We start from the raw sequence: 24,935 nt of genomic DNA, 5'->3' as shown, positions 1-24,935 counted from the left end.
GCGGTTCAGAGAAGAGAGGAAAATAAAGTGAACAAGACACGGAACAAGTTTACGGAATAGTGTACAAATGATGACATTGGTGTTATGTAATGAGTTGATGGATGTGAACATGCAAAAATGGTTTTGATAAGAAAGTGGCTGCAAGGAAGAGACATGCACGGAAGTTCAGCTTTTCTTTTAGTAGACTATTATATCGTGTCTACTTGTATTAGAAGACACGAAGGAATTCAGAATAACCCCAACCGTTTTAATAACTTATTAGAAATCATAATGCTGCTTTTACAGCGCTTATGTACTCTTATGAGGGATGCTATTCCAGCAAGGATAAAACTGGCTGCTGTTTAAAAAAAGACTAAAATAATGTTATATTTTCTCTATCTCTATCTATATAAGGATTTTTACAGCTGTCGCCGCCTTCCTTCTTTCAGCCAACGTCTCCAGTCCTTTCTGTTCTGCCATTCTCCGTCTCTAAGGTCTCGTCTTTCCATGGCCTCGTCCACTTCATCCCTCCATGATCTTCAGGGTCTACCTCTTTTCCTCCTTCCTATTGGACTCCAATCCAAAAACTTGTATGATCAATTCTCTGCTCCATAGGTCATTATACTCTGTACCAAGCTGTTATAAATTCTCTTCTTTGTATTTCTGGTAATCTGTCTATCCCACAGTACCCCGTTCATTTGTTCATTACATGTTCTTGTCTGTGCTAATCTGCTGGTTATCTCTTGCACGTTGGTTCCATTTTTTGAGAGTATGAATCCTAAATATTTGAATTTGTCAGTGCCGTTAATTTCCCTATTATCGTCCATTTCCAAGTTTCTCACTGGTTCTTGCTCTGTTGTTAAATATTCGGTCTTTTCTAGATTTATTTCTAGTCCATTTTTTGTGTATTCCTTTTCTAATTTTTGGAGCATATAACACAGCTCTTCTTCATCTTGAGCCGTTACCACTTGGTCATCTATATATTTTCTGATTACCGAAACAGCTATAGAAGCTTCTAACACTTTTTTGGGTTTCAAAGCCTGCCATTTAAATTTTTGTGCCGGAAGTATGCGATGCAATAAGTACCTGAAATTACTTTTTGACAATATCCTTGGTTCAACAGTTTTCATAAATCTGTCCATCATGTAAAACCATTTTATTGCAGGAATATAAAGATCGTCTGCTCCAGAACCAGACTGTTTATGTTTTGCAATTTTAGGAAGTTCCTGGGAATAGTGCGCAAATTTTTTATTTTGTTCTTCTCATCTTAAGGACTAAAATCATCTATTTTCATTTCTTGTACTATTTTTTTAGTAGCAGAATCTCTCATTTGTTTACTTCTCATACTAACTACTAAATATATCCCAAAGACATGTTTGTTCTTCGTACATCTTCACAAACTTCAATGTTTGTTCCCCATTTCACTTCATATTTTTTAAATAAAATTCAAGTACTTAAAAATCGGCTTCACACGTGCAATTCTTGACAGCAAGAACTTATTTACTTGAACGAGCTGTTACTGTTACTGTCTACAAGAAGCGAATGTGAGGTAGGCCGTTCAAGCGTGAGCGTGTGAAGTAAGCTGTTACTGTTACTGTTTACATGAAGCGAGTGTGAAGTAGGCCGTTCAAGTATGGTCCCACCACCACTGCGTTCCGCGGTGAGAGGTGCCTTCTTGAACAGGTAAGTTTTTATGGTTTTCAAGTTACTTGACTTGCTTGACTGCTTGTTTAAGTTCTTGATCAGGTGCTTGAATATTTGTCCACATGATTAAAGTCACTGGTTTCCAGTTACTTGCTCAAGTAACTTAAACAGCTACTGGACTCATGTAAATCTTACTTAATTCTCTAATAATATCCAAAATGCGAGTCAAAACTGAACAAATAATATTAAAGTTCTCGTACTGTATTATTTTATATTGTATTGTATTGTATTTTTATTTATAAATTTAAGGCCTTTAATATCTACCATAATTCTATTAAAATTGCTAATACGATATTCCCAACGTATCTAAAATTAACCACCCTAATAAAATAATAATCTGCGAACGACCGCATAAATATCGTATTCATATGTATTCAATATACATCATTTATCAGATGTATGAACCATATTTTACCCTCTAGAATGCAAGCACTATTAACCTATATTTTCCTTTAGTGTTCGCAAGGGCGAGCCGCATGGCAGGAACGTGAAAGGGATAGACGCTGTTCACTCTCCGAGGAAGCGCGGCAACATCGCATCAAGCAAACCGAAGCTCATCATCGATGGATGAAAAGGAACAGGGTAGGTACCCTCAAATTTTATTAACTCATGGTCGTAAATGAAGGTAATCAAACCGAGAATTTAGATTTAACGTTTTATTAATTTACATATACGTTATACCTTAATTTAATTCCGAGATTTAAGTGATTTCTACTGTATATTTCAGAGTTCTTGACATGTGTTCATAGCAGTAATGAAACTTAAGTCCCTAAGTACTTATAGAAAAAAATTATGCAGCTGATCTCTCCAGTGGCGCACCGAGGAAGGGTTTTGGGCGTTAAAACCCCCTCCAGGATCCTATTCCGACACTGTTACTTACACATTTTAAGGACTCAAAATAGAGGTAACATCATAAAAAAAAATTTGGTGACCAACCAAACCCCCCCCCCCCCAGGGGCAAATTCTAGGTGCGCTACTGGATCTCTCCAAAAGTAATTGGAATCACATGCTGATCATTCAAATTATATGTAATCAGTTTTTATCGTTTACTACAAGCTAGAAATGTTCTAAAAAATAACAAAAACTAATACATCAGTCTTTTCAATGATTATTTGAGCTGCATGCCGAACTAGAAACCCTATTAATAGCAGTTAACATAATAACAATATATATGACAGTACCAATATAAAAATTGTAATTATCGCATTTGATTTTCCTCCTTATGTACACCGAAAATAGTATTCTGCCAAACTAATTACCTGACTTGTATCTAGTTCAGATCGCAGCGATACAATCTTGTCCTTCTTTTTATGCCATGTTTATTTTAAAGCGTTGGTATCAACGCTACCTACCTACCTACCATCAGCTGCTTGAATGTTTCTCGGTCTATAGCTATATGAAATATTGCCTAAAATGTTCGACCTGTGAAAAATGTCGGTGAAATGCAATTCGGATTCCGCAATTCCATGGGTACACGTGAGGCACTTTTCACCATACAGGTCCTACTTCAGAGATGCCGTGATGTCAGTTGTGATGTTTATATTTGTTTTATTGACTACGCCAAGGCATTTGACCGTTGTCAACACCAGAAGATGGTCACCGCACTACAAAGAGTAGGATTGGATGAGAAGGACATTCGGATCATCATGAATTTATACTGAAACCAGCGTGCTCAAGTCAAGGTCGAAGACCAGCTGACCGACCACGTGAAGATCATGCGAGGAGTAAGGCAAGGATGTGTGCTATCGCCGACTCTTTTCAATATATACTGTGAGGAGATTTTTAATGAAGCCCTCACAAACCTAGACATGGGAATCCGAGTGAACGGTGAATACATCAATAATATCCGCTACGCCGATGACACTGTGTTACTAGCAACCAGCCTAAACGATCTGCAGGCCTTACTAGACCGAGTGCGAACTGTGAGCGTAACATACGGACTGAACCGCATGTAACCGCGTAACATACGGACTGAACCGCATCAATGGTAAGATATAGAATAGACCTCGTGGTCTATTTTCGACCGGCTTCTATTCGATGATATTTTTTGTATTTCCTGTATTACTCATTTGGAGCAATTGACCAAGCCAACAAATTATATGAGATGTAACCAACTTTACTACATCGGCGTATTTAATTAACTCTTCGATTTTAAAGTTCATCCAGATTATGTAGCCCCCGTTCTGCTCTTAAACATGTCCACAAGATTCCTGAGCACTTTCCTTTGAAAAATTTTAATTAAGGACATCTACGTGTTTCTTCAGCAGGGTCCATGTTTTACAACGATAGGTCACAACCGGTCTCATTAGTGTTTTTTTTAATTGCATGATCAAATTTTCCCCCAGTATTTTAGAAGTTAGCAGTTTTTTATTTGCGCAATATGCCCTGTTTACTTTGATTATTCTGTTCTTTATTTCTGCACTTTCATCATTACTTCTGGGTACTAGAGATTCTAAGTAAGTAAACTCTGCTAGCTTTTCAAAAACTGACTAAAAAATCTACGTACCTACGTACTTCAACACAATAACCACAAATCTTTTCAGAGCAGCAGTGTGACAGAGAAGAAGGAGACATTCTTGGAAGAAGTTTCCATTGTTTAGTCTTGCCTTTCACGTAAACATATATTTGGTTTTATGCTGATTTATCCCCAATCCTACATCTGGCGTCGCTTCCTCAAGATCTTCTCAAAGGTCTCCTTTAATGCTGCCTCATTATGAGAAGTATCATGACGTCATCAGCATGCGCAGCTATTTGTTTGCTCTGTGTTATAAGGTTCCTACGGATGTCATCACTTTGGATATTGCTGCATGCACCAAGAAGTTAAACAATAGCGTTGAGAGGTCGTCATCTTGTCTTACACCGTTATTGATTTCAAAGGTATCCGTCTCCATATTTTGCATTACTACAACTGATTTGGTGCCAGTAAGAGTAAGCTATACCAATCTGACTAGTTTTTTGGTTATACACATAATAACTAGGCATTCATATAGTTTTTTTCTGTTTATAGTGTCAAAAGCTTGTTCAAAATCAATGTTCAGTGGATATTCTATTTGTGGCTGTTTTCCAACACATGCCTTAGTATGTGTATGTGATCACTATTAGATCACACTGTAAATAGTGAATTGGCTATGAAACAGTTGAAAACTGATTTATAAGTAACATGTTTATGAATTTATCGTTGACGAACTCTAGCAATTCTATAAAAATTTCATTAGCTCCATTTGTTTTCTTGGTCTTAGAGTCTTCTTAATATATTTCTTATATTATTTCCTATTCTAGGATTTGTGTCCCAGCTACACCATTTCACTAATAAATGTTAGTTTTTATCATTTTACAAAATTAGTCGCTCACTTTTTCGCATCATTTCTTTAGTTTAAATAGTTTTTCCTCTGTCTTTAATTAATACTGTTTGTTTGTTTTTTGTTCCATATATTATTTCTATATTTCTATATTTTTTGCTTTAATTCATGATTTCCTGGCTTTTTTTATTTTATCTCTAACCCTGTAATTTCAACATTATTCTGCATTCTTAGTCTGTAACCCGTTAGATATGCCAAAAATCATCATGTCTTTCTTCTGGTTTCATGCTGTCTTCTTTAGGTGATTATTTTTGTACATTTTTAATTGTTCTTTTCTGCTTAACTGCAGAAATTAGATATTAGTTGCATTTTGCAGTATTAAACTAAGCTACATCGTTTCCATCGTTACTCTTCGTCTTTCTTTCGGTTTATAATAAAGTATTTGTTACGTTTATCTAATTTCATCTATTCTTTTCTTTTCTGATTGATTAAGTAGGAATTCAGTCCTGGTCTTATGTCTTCTTTTCTCTGTCTACTAAGTTATTTTATACCTCTCACTCTTCTGAGTATCTCATTTAGAGTTACTTCTTGGCATTATTACCCAGCTTCCACCTTCATATATTAGAATAGCCTTGACCATTTTCTTATAAAATTTTATCATTGTAAGTAGATAAGTAAGGCCGGTTCTATGCCAACGGCGACCATATAACGCTGGTTCTAGGTCAACGGGAACTGGAATCGGCGTTGCATGGTTCCCTTTGGCCTAGAACCGGCCTTACTTATCTACTATTGCATGATTTCATCTGGTTTTGTTGTTCATTATTTTGTGTATTGTCTCTGATATAATACTAATTAAGTCTGCTCCGGCTGTTTTCCTATTTCCTTATATAGTGATGGCCTCCATAAGCTCTTCCAGATTATATGACTATTTTTGTGTGATTTTCATCTTCTTCTATACAACTAGTCTTCTTCTATAGATTTACTAGAGTTATACTACAGATTTTTATAGTGTTGCATCCATTGTTGTTTCTTAGTGACTCCTAAGTATTATATTCCCTATATATTCACTATATATTCCCTTTTTTTCTTTGTCTTATTTTGGAAGTGTTAATTTTATTATCTTTACGTAAAATGAACCGACGATTACGCAACCAAACAATGTACTCACAAGGATAAACCGGCTGATATAGAAAATATTCTTTGTATGGGAATCCACTCCACAAACTTCTAAACAAAACGTTGTAGCGTCTACAAATAACTGTAAAATTCATGCAATTAGAGCTAAGCAAACCTTGCATGCCACTCACTCATTCCCTGTACAACCTGTGCAACCTTTCATTTGGTGTTGACCAAGATTTGTCCATGTCGCTAGTAACAAGAATGTTTACGAAATACAGAGTACAAATATGATCCAAACGGAAATCACAAATGACACGAAGGAACTAAAAGGCATCTAAAGAAAAAAAAGGCATTTGGAATGCCAACGGGCTAGCTCAAGATGCCCATGAGGTCAAAGCGTTTTAAACAAATCAAAATTTTAACAGAATGTTAATATCTAAAACTTATTTTACAAAAATCTTAAAAGGTAAAAATGACATCCAAATTCCAAACTACTTAATATCTAATACAAAGCATTAAGATGGTACCGCACATGGAGGAACTGAAATTATAATTAGTTCATCGATAAGGCATCACCAAATAAATTAATTTCGTATAAACTATATCCAAGCAACTAGCGTTAGCATAGAAAACTGGAACGGTTCACTGACTGTTAATGCTATTTACAGTCCATCATGGTACACAATAAACAAACAGCAAGATCAAGAGTTTTTCAACACACTCAGGCAACAGGTTTCTTGCGAGAGAAGACTACAATGCTAAACACACTTACTGGTGATCTAGATTAATAAATCGAAAGGCAGACAACTGTATAATGGCAATGAATGGTAATAATCTTCGATATATATCAACAGGTTAACCTACATACTGGCCAACCGATCCTAACAGAAATCCAGACTTAATCGATTTTTGTCTCACTAAGGGAATTCCACCTGAACTTCGAACAGTACAATCCTGTTTTGAATTGTCATTCGACCACTCTTCTCTCATGGTTACGATATTCATAGAAATTCTTGAGAAGGAACATCCACCATTCCTAGGTAATAAATTTATGAATTGGGAAATATTTCGGAATATTATTGATAACAAATTGCAAACACAAATTCCTCTGAATAATAACAGCGTTGTAGACGAAGCTGTTGAACAATTTACTTAAATAATACTAGAGGCAGCTTGGCAGTCAACACTAACCAAATCGTTGGAAACTAAACAACAAAACCTGTCTGATGAAATCAAAGAAAAAATTGCAGAAAAGCGAAGATTAAGGAAAACATGACAGAGAATACGCGCGCTTCAAAATCAAACTGAATTGAACCAAGCTACCGCCAACTTAAAGATTTTTCTAAATCATCATAGGGATACTAGTATTCAGTATTAACTAAAAAACTTATCAGCAACGGAAAAAATCGAATACTCACTTTGGAATGTAATACAGAATTTAAATTGACCTAAATTAACCAACCCTCCAGTTCCAATAGTTAATGGAAGATAGGCTAGGAGCAATGAAGAAAAAGCCGAAGAGTTTACCGATCACCTGGTGAATGTGTTTTAGCCAAACCCTCCAGACAACAACAACCTTGACATAAAAAACGCGACCCAAAAGTTTTCATTTTCAGTTTTTCCGACATGAAAAACTAATAGAAGTACTGAGAAACAAAGATATAGACAGACGAGACTTACGAATCATTATCAATCTGTATTGGAATCAAAAGGCCAATATAAAGATAGAAGAACAAAAGTCCGAAAATATAGATATAAAGAGAGGAGTAAGACAGGGCTGTGTTGTGTCACCATTACTGTTTAACGTGTACAGTGAAGCCATATTCCAGGAAGCGATAACGGATCTGGGTAAACGGAAGAATAGTAAATAACATAAGATTCGCTGATGACACCGTTATAATGGCAGACACCCTGGAATTGCTACAAGAATTGGTAAATAGAATTAACGATTATTGCATTAGATACGGACTAAAAATAAATAAGAGAAAAACTAAATTTATGATTGTCTCAAAAACGCAACATGGAAATGAAAGATTAATGATAGAGCAAACCCAAATAGAAAAAGTAGAGACATACAAATATCTGGGAACCTGGGCTGATGACAAAAATGACCAAAGCAGAGAAATCAAAGTCCGAATTGAAACTGCAAGGCAAGCATTTGTGAAAATGAAGACAATGCCTACCAACAGAGACCTTCAGTTGCATCTCAGATTGAGGGCTCTAAGATGTTACATATTTTCTATCCTACTATATGGAATGAAAGCTTGGACATTGAAGAAACAACACATAAGAAAAATAGAAGCGTTCAAAATGTGGTGTTACAGAAGAATATTAAAAATGCAGTGGGTTCAAAGAATTACCAATGCTGAGGTACTACGACGTCTAAATAAGGAGTTAGAAATTATGAACACCATAAAAAGAAAAAAACTAGAGTATTTGGATCACATAACCAGAGGAGAAAAATATAAGCTGCTGAGAATTATTATGTAAGGAAGAATCCAAAGAAGAAGAAGCATAGGAAGAATCGCATCTCCTGGCTGAGGAACCTTGGAGAATGGTTTAACTGTAGTTCACTACAACTTTTCAGAGCAGCAGCCAACAAAGTGACCATAGCCGTTATGATATCCAACCTCCGATAGGAGATGGAACTTTAAGAAGAAAAAAAGTTTTCAGAATCACTGTATCAACTTAAACTACCCTTGGAAAATTCACTACCAAACAAGTTCACTAAGAGATATAATCATACTTGAACCCTAAAAAGTCACCTGGATATAACCTGATTACCGCTAAAATCCACAAAGAACTCTTCAAAAAATGAATTCTGTACTTGACACAGATATTCAATGCAATCTTAAGTACGGGCTACTACCCCATTCCATGAAAAGTGGCACAAATTATTGCAATTCCTAAGCCAAGTAAACCTACAGAAGACATTAAGTCATATAGACTTATTAGCCTACTGTTGATAATGTCAAAAGATTTTGAAAAACTACAAAGGATAGGTTAAACCAATTCTTGCAGAACGCCAAGATAATACCTAACCATCAGTTTGGATTCAGACAACAACATACCACCACTGAGCAAATACATAGCAATTTTATTTATGACGCTCTAGAGAAAAGGAAATTCTGTTCAGCACATTTTTTGGATATTTCTCAAGCCTTTGATAGAGTTTAGCGCACTGACTGGTATACTTTACAAACAAAGACTACAGAAAAGATCTTTCCTTAAATTATTTCCGTATTCTCAAGTCCTACCTTTATGACCCGCATTTTCTAGTAAGACATTATGATCAGTACACAAATCCAATCAAAGCAGGAGTTTCGCAGTGTAGTGTTCTGGGACCTCTTCTCTATTTACAGTTGATCCACCTACGATCCACGATATCATCACATCAACTTACGCAGATGAGAAAGCAATTTTAGCTTCATACCCAAACCATAACCATGTTGAATATATAAAGAGCATATGTAAAAAAGGTATTAATATTCTTAAATGTGTCACTCATCGTAGATGGGTTGCTGACACTAATGTTGCATTGATGTTTTACAGAACCTACGTGCGATTTATTGTAGACTATGGTTGCATTCTGTATGGTGCCGCAAGTAAAACATATTTATTAACTGTAGACCGCATTCAGTTCAAATGTCGAAGAATATGCTTGGGCACCATGTAGTCTACTCCTTGCCCTGTTTTACTTGCTGAAAGTAACGAAACCCTTCTTCAAATTCTTCTAGAAATTATGGCAAATAAACATATACTGACGCTAAGATTAAATAATAAGAATCTACTTAACCAACTCTACAAGTTATTTATTGAAAACCTCTAAAATAAATATTGGCGCACAAAAAATTCTCCTCCACTTGCTGATGCGTTCTTAGAAACTAACGAGTATTCTAATATCTATGGTAGAGAAAAAAGATTACCAATATATAAAGCTGATTTTCAGGTAATATTAAATAAACCAAAAGCCATTATACCAAAGTTCACAGCATCTCCACACATAAACTCTGTCTTACTTAAATCCATATTGAGTGACTATAATGATCATGTAATAATGTATACCGATGGTTCCAAAAAAAGGATGATACCACAAGTTGTGCAGTTTACATTCCACATAAAAGCAAATCTTTGAAAATTAAACTCGTTCACTGCTTCGATGACGTCGTTTTCTATAAAAAGTGATTGTAGTATTTGTGGTTGCGTGCTTATTTTCATATACTTCGTTTTGTTGGTGTTTATTATTAAATCCGTTTCTGCAGCTGATTCTTTTAATGCTACATATGTCTCTCGTTGAGCGTTTTCCGTTCTACCAACAATATTGATGTCATCAGCATAGGCAAGCATTTACACTGATTTATTATATATTGAACCGGTTGTGATTTGTAACATATATATTACTTTTTCCAGAGCCAGATTGAACAGTATACAGGAGAAAGGGTTTCCCAGGCACAGCCCGTTAATTGTTTTAAAAGGTGTGTTTAAATTCGTACTCTACATTCAACTTTTTCAAGAGTTAGTTTTATTAAATTTACCAACTGATTTGGTATTCCTAGTAGCTCTTTCATTGCTTTGAAAATTTCTCTTCTATTCACAGAGTCGTAGGCTGCTTTGTAGTCTATAAATATGTGATGAGTATCAATGCCATATTCCAGTTATTTTTCTAAAATTTGTTTCAGGGTTGCAATCGGATGAATTGTCGATTTACCACCTCTAAAACCAGCTTGGTATTTTCCTACTATCCGTTCTGCATATAGTGCCATATAGTCACATAGTACTGTGGAAAATATTTTATACGCTGCATTTAGAAGCGTAATTTTTCTGTGGTTAGAGCATTCAAAGATATCTCCTTTTTTGTGAACGGTGCAAAGTATTAGAATATTCCAATCATTGGGGAGGGATTTCTGTGTACATATTTCTGTTATAAGCTGCTGTAATGCCGTTATGGTATCGTGGCCACCTTTTTTAGATAGTTCAGCTGGGAGATTATCTATTCCGGATGATTTGGTTTTGGCTAGTTTTTTAACTGCATCTTTAACTTCAAGAATCGTTGGTGGTTCCTCTTCCCTCTCTATTTCCCTTACCTCATCTTTCGTCTTTCAGGTTTTCTTTTTCTTTCCCTATATTAAGTTCCTGCTTAAAGTATTCCCATCTATTCAATACATCTTTCCTTGTTGTTAATAGGTCGTCGCCTTGAATTCTTTTCTGTCGATGTTAACTTTCTTATAAAATGCTCTGAATTCTTTCTCTCTGTTGAAGTTTTCTATATATTTAAGTTCCTTATTTAAGTGGTAATATTGTTACAAATTGTAAATAAACGGAATGTTAAAAAATTCTTGGATCTTAAAGGAATATACGAATAGGTGTGTATGATTTGTTAGCTTTAAAATACAATACAAAGCACGTGGTGTTCGTGTGTATTAAGGTAAAAAAATGCTTATTAAAAGCTTAAAATTTTTATTTTAAAGAAGATCTTTTCGGAATTAAATCATTCCATCATCAGTTTACTAAAAACCATCAGTTTCAGGCTACAACCCTGATATCATCCATAAACTCATTTATAAAAAGAAACGTAAATTGCTTCAACAATCAGCTTACCCTAACATTACTTCAGATTCCCCATCTTACTTCTCATTACCATTTCACTGTCCAACACTCTCCGAATCAATCAAAAACACTATCCTGAATTCTGTTGAAAATATTAAGATTTCCTTTAAAGTTAACAATAAATTGAGTAGATCATTATGCAATAGTAAGGACTCTATTGACTTCAGCAAACGAAGTGGAGTTTATAAACTTCAATGTTCTGACTGTGATGCCACTTATATTGGTAGAACTTGTAGATCTCTAGTAACCAGGGCCATGGAACATTCTAAGTTAGAGAACACTTCTTCTTTTTCCCATCATCTTAAATATCACAATCACACAATCAAGGTACCAGATGATATTTCTCTTCTTTATAACATCCCAGGCAGAGATTATCTCAAACTTGACCTTTTTAATGATTTGGAAATAGTCAAGGAAAAGAAAAACAGTCCCAATTGTGTTAATCGTCACACCAGCATCAACAGAGACTTTGTCCCACTTCATCGACAATTATTCTCCTGATCTAACTTTCTGTGTTTTAACTACACATCCAGTTCACTTACTTCTACATTTCTTTCTATTTTCCCATAGCTTAATATCACCTTATATAATCCGCCATACTTAACTCTATTCTTGTCACCATTAATACACTAACATCCCCCTTTTCCAAAATCCAATTTCCCATCCTCTCCAATAACTACTATCTAACTAATCACACAAGTTTTCTTATAAATACTCACTTTACATCTACCAATCTCTTATCACAATCAGTTTCAGTATCCCCAGCTTACATCTTTACATCCATCTCCTATTTCCTTTTCTTTCTTTTTCTTTTATTTCTTTTTCCTCGATTCATCTTCCATAAATTTCAAACCAACTTCTATCAAGGAAACTTGATATACTTACTTCATACAAGGAAACAATTAGGAAATAACATTCTTTTCATCGCCTTTAAAATGATTTATTAATTTCAACTACCTAACTTAAATTTTGCCTTACCTTGGTATACCAAATTTATTTTACATCACAGTCATTGTTTTACATTCTCCCAATTTTTTTAACATACCAAAAATTGCTATTGATCCTACTATACACAAAACACAATTCTTCACTAAAAACTGCGTATTCACAAACTTAAACACAATGACTTTTGCTCCTACTACATCATTCAAAAATTTTAAGCTTTTAATAAGCATTTTTTATACCTTAATACACACGAACACCACGTTCTTTGTATTCAACAGGTATACTAGCCACTCCTGGATATTTCCACTTCATGGTTTGTTCCAGTTTCACTTTTATTTTTAAAATACAATAGTTAATTTCTTTCGTATGCCAATCGCATTCGTTATAAAAAAGAACTTTGCCTTGATAACTCTTATACAGAAATAGGAGACTTTCAACACAAACACGACAGTTTCAATACTACAAGAAAGAAATGGTCATAACTATGACGAAGGAAGTATCTGTGTTTCATTGACTTTTGGTCGACTTCAACACAATATGCTTTTTAAGTGCCTACAAGAAGCACGACTGGACTACTACGATAAAAGAATACTCAAATATCTGTACTATAATCGAGAAGACCTCTATTCAAATTGAAAACAGTCATACTAAAAAATTATCCATTAAACCTGGAGTACAACAAGTCTGCGTTTTGTCGCCTAGTTTTTTCAATACATACTCTGAGAGAGTTTCAAATATGGATGATAATTGGAACGATAAATGTAGATCATTATTAGATTTGTCTAAATGGGGAGAGGATAGGCCCTGTAAACCATTTTAAATACCTTTTCAGTTGGTTAAATGTGAATGGTGACTCTGATGAAGACATAATAACCAGAATTATAACCAAATTCGTGAAAGGGTTCTGAGATGTTATATGTAATAATATATCCTAATATACGAATATCAGACTTAGACATTAGTGTTGAATAAATTTTAAGTGTTCGAATTGTGATGCTTTCGTAGCATCCTAATGATCCCGTGGATCTCTCATACCTCCAATGAAGATGTTCTTCGAATGTTCTTCATGCAGCAGCCAATAAAGAAAGATTTCACAAAATTGTAAACATGATGATGGCCAACGTCTGAAATCGGACACGGCACCCAAAAAAGAAGATTATTTCTTTACTTTGTAAATGGGAGAGTTTAGGTGCAATGTGACTGGTTTTCTGTAGGAGCTCTCCATCTCTTAGTGAGATTACTGTTCACTTGTATTTTAATTATTCATGAATGCTTGTAAGTATTCGTAAGAGGATTTTGATTCGTCATATTTTTTTCAAGCACATAGACGGCTTTTATAGGGTTATTACATGTCCTATAGTTTTCACCCAAAACAATTATGCTATTAATAAACGCCAACCTGTTAAAAAACTATTATTTAATACCTAGAATGTCATCCGTCTTTGTAAAACCTTTAAAATACCCTATAATCAATACTTTGATTAAAAAAAACGATTAAAAGCTCGCAAACCATCAATTTTTCTTAATGCACCGTAAACATGGAACCGCCCGTATTTATAGAAAGAGCCTCCAATTATGATCCGCACTTAGCAATATTTCGTGAAGTGTGTTAGTTAAAAATATTAAACGAGGAAACATGAAGGTAAGGTTGAAATTAGCCTTTTTGTAAATAAACTGTTAGTGGCGTTTTAATCAATAAATTTGTTATGTAATTAATTAAATTAGATAATGTGCAGTCATTGTTTACTTAGGTAATAGCTAGTAATCTGATTATCTATAAAACAAGGAGTTACATAGACATGAAAGGCCATAAAAGTTACAATCCCAGTAGAATTAAACAAAATTTACTACTCGGGATGGGTTGCCAACATAAAAGTATCAATGTAATTTAAGTTTATGCACTAAATGCGGACAAAGAAGAAAAATTTATTGAATCGGTATATATGCCGTTAATAAAATGTAATATTGTTACCAAATGGAACCTAGAACTATGAAGAAGTTTAGGACATTCATACTGTCTAACTTAACTCGCCTATAAGAGAAAAACCTATCAAAAAATGTCGTGGACAGGTATTTTTACAAAGAAATGAATACATGAAAATTTATATCATGGATATCGGTGAAACGAGAACAATAATGGAGTATATTAATAGATACGATGGGTACAGTTTCTACTTTTCCAAAATGCAGAGACAGAGTGAGTATATTTATAATACCAAGTAACGACTATAACGTAGTACCTATATCGGAGAGGATAATAATGTTAGCAAAAAAGCAAACCGATTGATACAAATACAATCGAAGTAGGTATATGCTCCTACAGCAGGAATACCAGAAACAGATGCTGAACAGTTTTATAAATAAATGCAACAAAATATAAGAAGAATAAATATAAACCCAAAAGAAATCATAGTAATCTGCAGTACAGTAAAATACATTAGCTACGAACCTGGTGGACAAACCTAATTCGAGGACGCTGAATCTACTAGTGCTCTGTGAATATTAACTCGTTTTGAACAAGCGATATTTTTATTAATTTATTATATTCATAATCTAATAGCTATATATATACAAGGATTTCCACAGTTTTCACTGTATTCCTTCACTCAATCGTTTTCTCCAATTTTTCCTGTTTAGCCAGTCCCCTTCCTGTAGGTTTCTTCTACTCATTGCTTTGTCCACCTCATCTCTGAAAGATCTTCGGGGTCTGCCTCTCTTTCTTCTTCCTATCGGGCTCCACTCTGTTATTCTATTTATCCACCGATTTTGGTCTGCTCTTCTGACATGTCCGTACCATGTTAATCTCTTCTGTTCGATGTAGTCTATTATGTCGGAGTTCATTCCCTCGGAGAGAGCACTGAATGGAGAAGACTTACCGGCAGAATGGACCCAAGCATATATGACATCAATATACAAGAAAGGAAATAGAAAAAACTGCGAAAACTATCGGGGAATCAGCATTATATCGTCTATAGGCAGACTGTATGGAAAGACCATAAAGGAAAAATTAGAAATATATATACAAGATAAAATCGGAGAAGACCAGGCAGGTTTCACAGCGGGGAAAGCATGCTTAGATCACATTTACACGGTCGAACAACTAATAGAAAAAAGAATGGCCAAAAATAGATCCGTCCATCTGGCTTTTGTTGATCTTAAGAAGGCATATGACTCAATACCTAGAACCAAGCTATGGGAAACAATGGAAGACATCGAAGTTCCACGAAGATTAATAAACGCTGTAAAAGCACTCTACAAGAATAACGAAGTAGCTATCAAAACGGGCAATAGAATATGCAGGCCATTTAAGACGACAAAGGGACTACTACAGGGTTGCTCCACATCCCCCACCCTGTTCAAAATATTCCTGGAAAAAACCCTGAAACCATGGAAAAGAAAGTGCGAAGGAATGGGTATACCAGTAAGGAACGAATATCTATATACGCTAAGTTTTGCCGACGACCAAATAGTGATCGCACAAGACGAGGATGACCTCAGTTTTATGATGAGAAAACTGGAGCAGGAATATACAAAGAATGGGATAGAAATAAACCTAAAGAAAACTGAATACCTAACAACGGAGAATACAGAAATAAAACAGCTGGAAATAGACGAAGGTAAACAAATCAAAGGAACAGACAAGTATAAGTATTTAGGTTTCATAATATCAAACAAAGGAACAACGGAGGAAGATATAAAAAATAGACTAGGACAAACAAGAGACTGCATACGAAAATTGAACCCGGTACTATGGGATAAGAACATCAGCATGAAAACAAAGAAAAAAATATATAATACCATGGCAAGAATTATCCTCACTTATGGGTGTGAAAATTGGACAATAAATAAGAAAACCAAAAACAAAATAAGAGCAACAGAGATGGAATTCCTAAGGAGAAGCTGCAGAGTAACAAGAAGAGACAGAATAAATAACATGGAGAATCTAATAGCTCTGATTATGTATTGTCTGAACAGCTATTACTGTTGGGCAGTGGGTGAGTATGCCTAATGGAAGATGGTCAATGCTCTGAGCATTGGCAACACGGTTACACAAATAATGATACTAAGGTCCAGGCTTCAGTATGGTAGAGGTATCTTGCTCGGGGTTAGACCGAGGTAGACTACAAATAGTTCGCGAGTGAGATAAACAAGAGAACATGAAAGAGATAAAAATGTTGGGTACCATCCTATTTTTGAAAGGAACAGGGAAACCTAATAAATAAGATAGGGGAAATAGAACGAGATCGGTAACGGAAAAGATACACGATGATTACCCACTGCACAGTAACAAAAGAGTCATCATCATCACCATCAATTAGCCTATATTTGTCCACTGCTAAACGTAGGCCTCCCGTAAAATTTTGAACAAAAGAGTAGAGAGGAGTAATTATTATATCCCGCAGTAAACTCTATCAATGCGACAAATGTGCAATTGTGCACTATACATATAAAGATAAACTAATAAATTCAAAACTAGTATGACCTAAAAAACATAGATTTACGTATTTAATAATATAATTTTAAGATGTTTAGATGGAAATTAACGGCAAAGTTAGTAGTCTTGAGAAACTAACAATAAATCTATCTATACAGCACTTGCTGTCCAATTTTGGACATAGGCCTCCTCTTCTTTCTTCCACGCCTCTCTATTGTAGAAAGTTTGTATCCACTTCGGGCCTGCGTGTTTTTTCACGTCATCTGACCATCTCATTTGTGGCCTTCCTCTTTTTCGTTTGTAACTATATGGTCTCCAGTGTATAATCATCTTATTCCATCTGTCGTCTTTCTGTCTTATGGTATGTCCAGCGACCTTTCACTTAAGTTTTGCTATCTGCATTAATACATCGGTCAATTTTGTTTTGTTACGGATCCAAGTATTTCTTTTCTTGTTTGATAGCCTGATATTCAGCATTTGCCTTTCGATGGTTCTTTTTATATTCGCTATTTTTTCCATGTTTTCCTTTGTAAACGTTCAAGTTTGAGAACCGTATGTGAGAACAGGAAGTATACATTGGTTGAAGACTCTTGTTTTTAAATATTGGGGGTATTTTCTATTTTTTAGTATATAGGAAAGTTTTCCGAAGGATACCCAAGCTAACCGTATCCTTCTCTTTATTTCTCCGGTTTGATTTTCTTTATTTAATTTATCTAGTTGTCCCAAATATACATATTCTTTTACTTGTTCTATAGTTGTTTGTGCATTTGTAATTATTAATTCTTCTGGTTGGTTGGTCATAATTTTCGTTTTATTATAATTCATTTGTAGACCTATTTTTGTTGATTCACTATTTAATTCATCCATCATATTTTGTAATTCTTCCCTTTTATCTGTTATTAATACAATGTCGTCTGCATATCTAAAGTGATTCAATTATTGGCCATTTATGTTAATACCCCGTTTTTCCCATTGTAATTTCCTCATAACGTCCTCCAAAGCTTAATTCACCTTAGTGTCACCCTGTCTGACTCCTCGCCGTATCTTAATGGGCTTCGTTTATTCAACTATTTTGATGGATGTTGTTGCTTGATCATATATATTGGAAATTAAGTCCGTATATATATAGTCTATTCTCCCATTTTATAAAAACTTCTTTACTGCCCAATGTGCCACCTTATCGAATGCTTTTTCAAAGTCTACAAATGCCATATGCATTGGGATTTGATATTCGTTGGCCTTTTCAATTAATACTTTTATCGTAAGCAGATGGTCGCTTGTACTGAATCCTTATCTAAAACCGGCTTGCTCTCTTAACTGGTAATTATCTAACTTAGTTGTTAATCTGTTTGTTAGTAGTTTAGTTAACAGTTTGTACATTACATTCAGTAGCGTTATGGGAATATAGTTTTTCAGATCTTTTCTATCGCCTTTCTTAAATAGTAATAGTGTTATTTCCTCGTTTCATGTGGTGTGCATTTGTTATGTGTTCAATATTTTATTCATTAGTACATAAAGGACTTCCACTGTAGTTTTCCCCCCATTTTTTAGCATTTCCCAGGAGATTTTTTATTCTTCATTTCTTTGAGTGCCTTTTTTATTTCATTTTGACTGATTTCTGGTTGTAGGTCAGAGTTAACGTTCTTTATTTTCAGTTGTAACTGATTACGAATTTCTTGGGTTGGTTTTTGTTCTGTTTTATAGAGATTTGTATAATATTCGTGCGTTATCTGTAAAATTTCTTTTACATTGTTGGTCTCTACTCCTTCTTTGTTCTTTATGCTATTAATTTGTATGTTTCCCAGGTTCTGCTTTAAGCACTTTATGTTTCTATTTTTTTCAATTGTTTTCTCTATCTTTTCTTCCTGTACTCTCCGTTTACACTCGTTGATATTTTTTCTAATAGTTTTGTTTATTTCTTTGTATTTCATTTTATTTCTGTTCAAATAAATATATTTCGGAAATTGATTATGACAATTTTTAATATCAAATTCTTCTAAAACACGTAATAAAATGATGACTCCGTCTTAAAATGCAAAATTGAGCAAAAATTGTTCTAGATCTGAAACAAGAAAGAATAAAATTAATCACAAAACCAAAAGTAATCGGTATAAATATTAACAATCTAAAAGATCACTACCAAAGGACAATTTATAAAAGATTACATGACCAAATCGACAGTTCTCGATTAATGGAAATCATCCTGATAGTGCCACCGGAGGCCCGCAACAACAAAATAAACATATTAAACGATCTGATAAAAGAGAATACAATACACAGAATTTTGAAAGACAATAAGGAAAGTATTAGAAAGACAGAAGAAAATACAATGAAAGACTGATAGAAAATGCAATCGAAAACAGGAGAAACTATAAGAAAACAAGTATAACATTAATCATTGGGAAAAAGCAAATCGTTGCTCTAACAAACGAAAACACCAGAATTACAGACATAAAATAATACAACTCGTGACTAAATTCTACAGCGGAATTTCCATTATTAAAGCCTAATCTTTAAAACCTATTGCATGAAATTTCGATTTTGCGTTTTGACAACAAATATGAGACATTTGAAATATGACTAAAAACTCACAGTTTAAACTTTCACATTACGAACGATATAAAACGTTGAAAACTCTTTCTTTTTGATTGCACAAGCATGTTTTACAAAACTACGCAACTTTAGCTACAAATTCCATCCGATGCCGTCTTCGTGGAAGCATCTCCCGTGACGTGAGTTCGTTTGTAAGGTGAAAGTTGAAATTCGGCGTTTTTTAGAAACATTGTAAATAATATACACATATTTAAAAATTGCATACAAAAGTATTGCGCTGGTTGCCTTTAAAACGCATTTTGATTTTAGTCAATAGGATACTCTGATCAAAAAATATCGAGTGTATACAATTTTAAATTAAAAAATTGTGTTCCGCCCCCCCCCCCCCTTCGCGGGGAATTTAGGGTGAAACCAGAGGTAGAACTGGTAGACTTTCTTGCATCTTTTTGGGCTCCCAAAATAGACATTTTACCAAAATTCAGCTTGTTTGTCTGGTTTTTAGAGATCAAATCTCTGAAGACTGGAATATAAATGATATACAACAAGAAGCAAGTGGTTTTTTTAACCTGTATGACATACCTGTCCACGCATTTATAAAGTTGGTGTTTGCATTCCACATCTCTTGTAAACTGTAAACTCTCTTGCAGACAAGACTATCATACAAAATACTCTATTAAACGCTGGCATACAAATACTAATTCCTGAAAGTAGAAATACGAAATAGATGTAGATGACGTTCTGTGAAATTATGGAAATCAAACTTTCTTTTTATTTCAACGATTATTTATACGTAGTTCAAAGGCACTCAGTGATGTCTAATTTTTGTCATCTAAATTAGATGGCGCTACGGAGCGGCACCACTCTTCTCGAGTGGAAAGTTTTCTTAAGTACCCACTTTTTTCTCTTCCAGTCTGTTTTCGATTAGGGCTCAACCTAGGTCTATTTACCTAGAACTCAACAAAGACATGTTATGTAGCAGTGTAAATGAAGACAGACTTTAAGAGAACAAAACAAACATTTATGATTTTTCGTGCTTAATATGCCCCTTTTATATATGTCTGTATTATTATTTTAATTCAGATTAACTAAAAAAGGTTTTTTTTTTCTTTAGATACACGATTCAAGCTTTGGCGTCGGCTCGGACGAAGAAGACTTCTTCAGCGTGTACCACCAGAGCGCCGCCGCGAACGCCCTTCTCTACGTCGGTTTGGGAACCACCGCGATCGGTAGTGTCATCTTTTTCGTGGGAACCGGCGAGAAAGGCTTCAAAACCTTAGAACTACGACTCATCGGACCTACACTTATAGCATGCGGCCTACTGTGTTGCCTAATTCGAGTGTTATTATGTGCCGTGCCGTCTACTTGTTTTAGAAATCGAAAAAAGACTCGACTTAAAGCCAACGTATGTCCACACGGATCTAATAGGTATTTGGCGACTAAGTTTAATTGTGCGCATGATTCGGATTTTGTAAATGTAGATAAGACTTCCCATAGAAAAAGTAAAAAGAAAGTTTCCATAGTACCGCCTAATCATTCGTTGCCTAGTACTAGTACCGCTGAATACAAGGAGCTACCTCAGTCAGCTACGAAGATCTCCATCCCGGAAATCCACTTACCTAATAGCTTTAGCGAAGAAGGAAATAAATCTCCGAGAGAGGACTCCATCATCGAGTTGCAAGCTCTGGACTTAACGTATGATATACAGAGTATTTCAAGTTCCGATAGTGGCAGTGAAAGCAAATCGGTAAGTACCCCACTTTCTATACCTGTTCTGAGTCGAGCTGAATTTATTATTTTTCTTTGTTATTTTCAAGGTAGGTGTATATTTTTACTTTTTCAATTGATTGACCATTCACACTGATTTATCCAAATTGATGTTCTTTTTTATCAGAAGATCATCATACGTATGGCATTCTTAATATTTAGTGAAAGTCTATATCTCTGACTTACTACTGTGATCCTGTTCAAAGAGGGCTTCACAACTGTGACCGAATATCAACGTATCGTCCGGGTATCTAAAGTTATTGATACACTTTCCGTTAATTTAAATTCCGGCTACAATATTCTCTACTGCTTTTTGAAAGATTTCCTCAGAGTATATGATGAACAGCAGGGGTGATAGTATACATCCCTGTCGGACCCCACGTTTGCGTACGGTTGTGTAATTTTTGGCTTCAAATCTTTGTAAAACGAATGATATGCTTGAGGGATACATTGTAAACAAGACATAACGTGCCCATATTTTGAATTTTCGACTTTATATTTGATACGAGGTGAATCCGTATTTATTTAATAAATTCTTTCTGAAAGGAGCTTCAAACTTACTTTATCGTGTCCGGACATTCATAAAATTTCGGCCCAGTATCGGGCTACGTCGGTTCCATCTTGGTTGGCGAGCCACAAATCTTCGAGGGTACATCGATGAGGACAGTTTCTGCATGTCAGAAGATGTTCCATATTCTGTGTTTCTCCACAGTCACAGTTCACATTATCTTGGTCGATTTTTCCCCATTTTGCCATGTTTGATTTTACTGGAGCGACCCCCGTTCTTATCCGATTCATAGTTTTCCACGTTTTAAAGTCTAGGGACTGGCAGGTCCATTGAACCTGGGGAAGAGGAAAATACTCATGCGGTCCCTCCTGCACTGTTCCAAGGAAGCTTTTCCTAGATTTTAGTCGCTTTCGTGGTGTTCGAGCTTTGTATAGGGCATGCCGCTCGTCCGCGATCTGTTTAATTTTCTCTATGTGCTCTGCAACGCCTCTGCGTGTTGAGGGTTCTGCAAAACCCGCTGCTTTATATAGATCTGAGAGTGGCGTTGGTTTCATGCACCCCGTTACTATCCTGCATGTCTCACTTAGCGCAGTATCAACTTGTTTGGTGTGGGCAGATCTTCCCCAAACGGGGCACGCATATTCAGCAGTTGAGAAACACAGTGCCTGTGCCGTTGTTCTTAAAACGCCAGGACGTGCACCCCATTTACTTCACGTTAGCTTTCTGAGTATGCTGTTCCTAGTTGTTACTTTCCCTTTCGTTTTTATGCAATGTTGTCTGTAGGTGAAGGACCGGTCCAGAGTTACTCCAAGATATATAGGTTGGTTTGTGTGTTCTAATGTATTACCATTCCACACAATTTGCTTGGCTTCCTTTGCGCGAAGGTGAAAAGCGCAGACTTGGGTTTTAGAGGGATTGGGTCTCAGGGAATTCTGCAGGTAGTCCGCTGTCATTGTTTTTTATGCAATTTCGAGTTTCTTCTCCACTTCTTTAAAACTATTTCCTTGAGCACATATAGCAAGATCGGCAGCATAGAGGAAGTGCTTGGTTTCGGTCGGTGTAGGTTGGTCGTTTGTGTATATATTGCTGTGTATAGGAGCTTCAAAAGAAGTTGGTCGGCCTCTTTTTTTAATGAAACAGGTATAACTGGACCATGGTAAGTGTCGGAATTATGTAAAATTTCTTAGCATTTCGGAAAAATTCTGACTGGAACCTGGAGCGTTGGTTTCTTCTGTGCCTTCTTTAGAACTTCCTCCCAACTCATTTAATCATAAAGAAACCAACAATGGACCCTTACGGACCGCTTTACTATGTCAAAATCACTATCAGATAGTACATAGTGTGTTTCATGACAGTATAACAGTACTGCACTTGTTTAAAATGTCCTAAAACTAACAACTTGATCCAAACAGCAGTTAAAATACCAATTTTTGTTTTGCCTCCCGCAATTGTCAGAGTATAGAGCCATAAATCTCTGACGACTAGGCTATATAGGTAGGAAGAAATTTTATCTATAGTTTTGCCCGGTTGCCACGTTCTTAGTGGAAATTATATACCGTGTGTAAAAGCCAAATGGAATAAATTCATTATTTAGGTTACTGTACATATTTATAAAAAATCCCGAAACACGTCAAATTTAAATTATAACTTGACATTCTTTAACGTGAAAATGCAACCCCTACCTTCAACCCCCTTAGAATGACAGGTACAACCCCCAATTTTTAACATAGGATGTATAGGCTTGTGATATATCGTTTGAAAGGTCTTTTCATTCTCCATTCAAAAATGTTGTCGCTTTCAAGTTTATTAAGATTAATTAAGATAAAATAAATTAAAATCATGTGGTTACCAAAATTCGCTAAAATATACTCAAAATTTATTTCCCGTTTAGGTCTTGATAATGAGAAAGTGAACAAAAACCATAGCAATGTGGTTTATAGATGGTAACCATTAAAAAATTTTAAAGAATTTCCGTCGCAACGTTATTTTAACACGCATTAGTAAATTGTTTTATTTAAGTTGTCAGTATTTTAATTTAAGTAAAAAGTTCGTTCAATTCAATTCTGAAAAATGGTTAGATTAACGGAAATGCATAAAATAACAGTTTTACAAATGATTGGTTACGGAGATAATACCCGAACACAACAGGAAGTAACTCGCCTATTTCATGAGAAATTTCCTAATTTACCTCCTATATCCCAAGGAACAATAAGTAAAATAGAGAAGCAGTTTCGCGAGTTTGGTCATGTAAGGCAGATAAAAAAAGCAGCTGCCAATGCACTGAGTGATGAACTCAAATTAGATGTGTTGCTTGAGTTTCAGGAAAATCCACATACATCGAGTAGACAGGCATCCACTACATTCAATGCTAGCCATACATCGATAGTAAACATATTAAAATAAAATAAATTGCATCCCTATAAGATGATACCTACTCAGGAGCTCATGGAAGACGATTTTGATAGGAGAACTTTTTTTTGTGAGCAAATGATGGACATGTTGGATAACAATATTATCCAATTAGAAGACGTTATGTTTTCTGATAAGTGTACTTTTTCACTTAACGGTCATGCTAATCGGCAAAATTGCCGCTACTGGGCCACGGAAAATCCTCACTGGATGAGAGAAGAACACACTCAATACCCTCAAAAGGTTAATGTTTGGGCAGGGATTGTAGGAAACAATATCATTGGTCCCTTTTTCATTGAGGGCAACTTGAATGGCAACAATTATTTGGCACTACTTCAAAATGATGTCATTCCAACCTTGGCAGATTTATATCCTGATCCAGGAAACCCTCAAGTTCCAGCGAATACGATATGGTTTCAGCAGGATGGAGCACCACCACATTACCAACTTAATGTCCGGCAGTACCTCGATACAATATTTGCCAATCGGTGGATAAGGAGGCAAGGATCGATTGAATGGCCAGCGCGATCACCTGATCTTACATTATTAGATTTCTTTTTATGAGGATATGTAAAGAGCCATGTGTACAAAACTAAACCTTCTGATTTAAAAG

General features: G+C 35.3%; 1 protein-coding gene across 1 annotated transcript in view; it reads left to right on the top strand.

Annotated features, from left to right (window-relative positions):
* The window catches only part of LOC140446661 (uncharacterized), a 48,026-nt gene that overhangs the window by 17,018 nt on the left and 6,073 nt on the right, over positions 1–24,935 (top strand). Inside the window, exons 2-3 of the mRNA XM_072539250.1 lie at positions 2,140–2,265; positions 20,753–21,365. Coding sequence (XP_072395351.1) covers positions 2,140–2,265; positions 20,753–21,365 — 739 coding nt within the window. The remainder of the gene's footprint in view (positions 1–2,139; positions 2,266–20,752; positions 21,366–24,935) is intronic.

The sequence above is a fragment of the Diabrotica undecimpunctata genome, chromosome 7, assembly GCF_040954645.1.
Source record: "Diabrotica undecimpunctata isolate CICGRU chromosome 7, icDiaUnde3, whole genome shotgun sequence".
Lineage (NCBI taxonomy): Eukaryota > Metazoa > Arthropoda > Insecta > Coleoptera > Chrysomelidae > Diabrotica > Diabrotica undecimpunctata.
The sequence above is the reverse complement of the archived record's forward strand: the minus strand, read 5'-3'. Positions and strand labels throughout refer to the sequence as shown.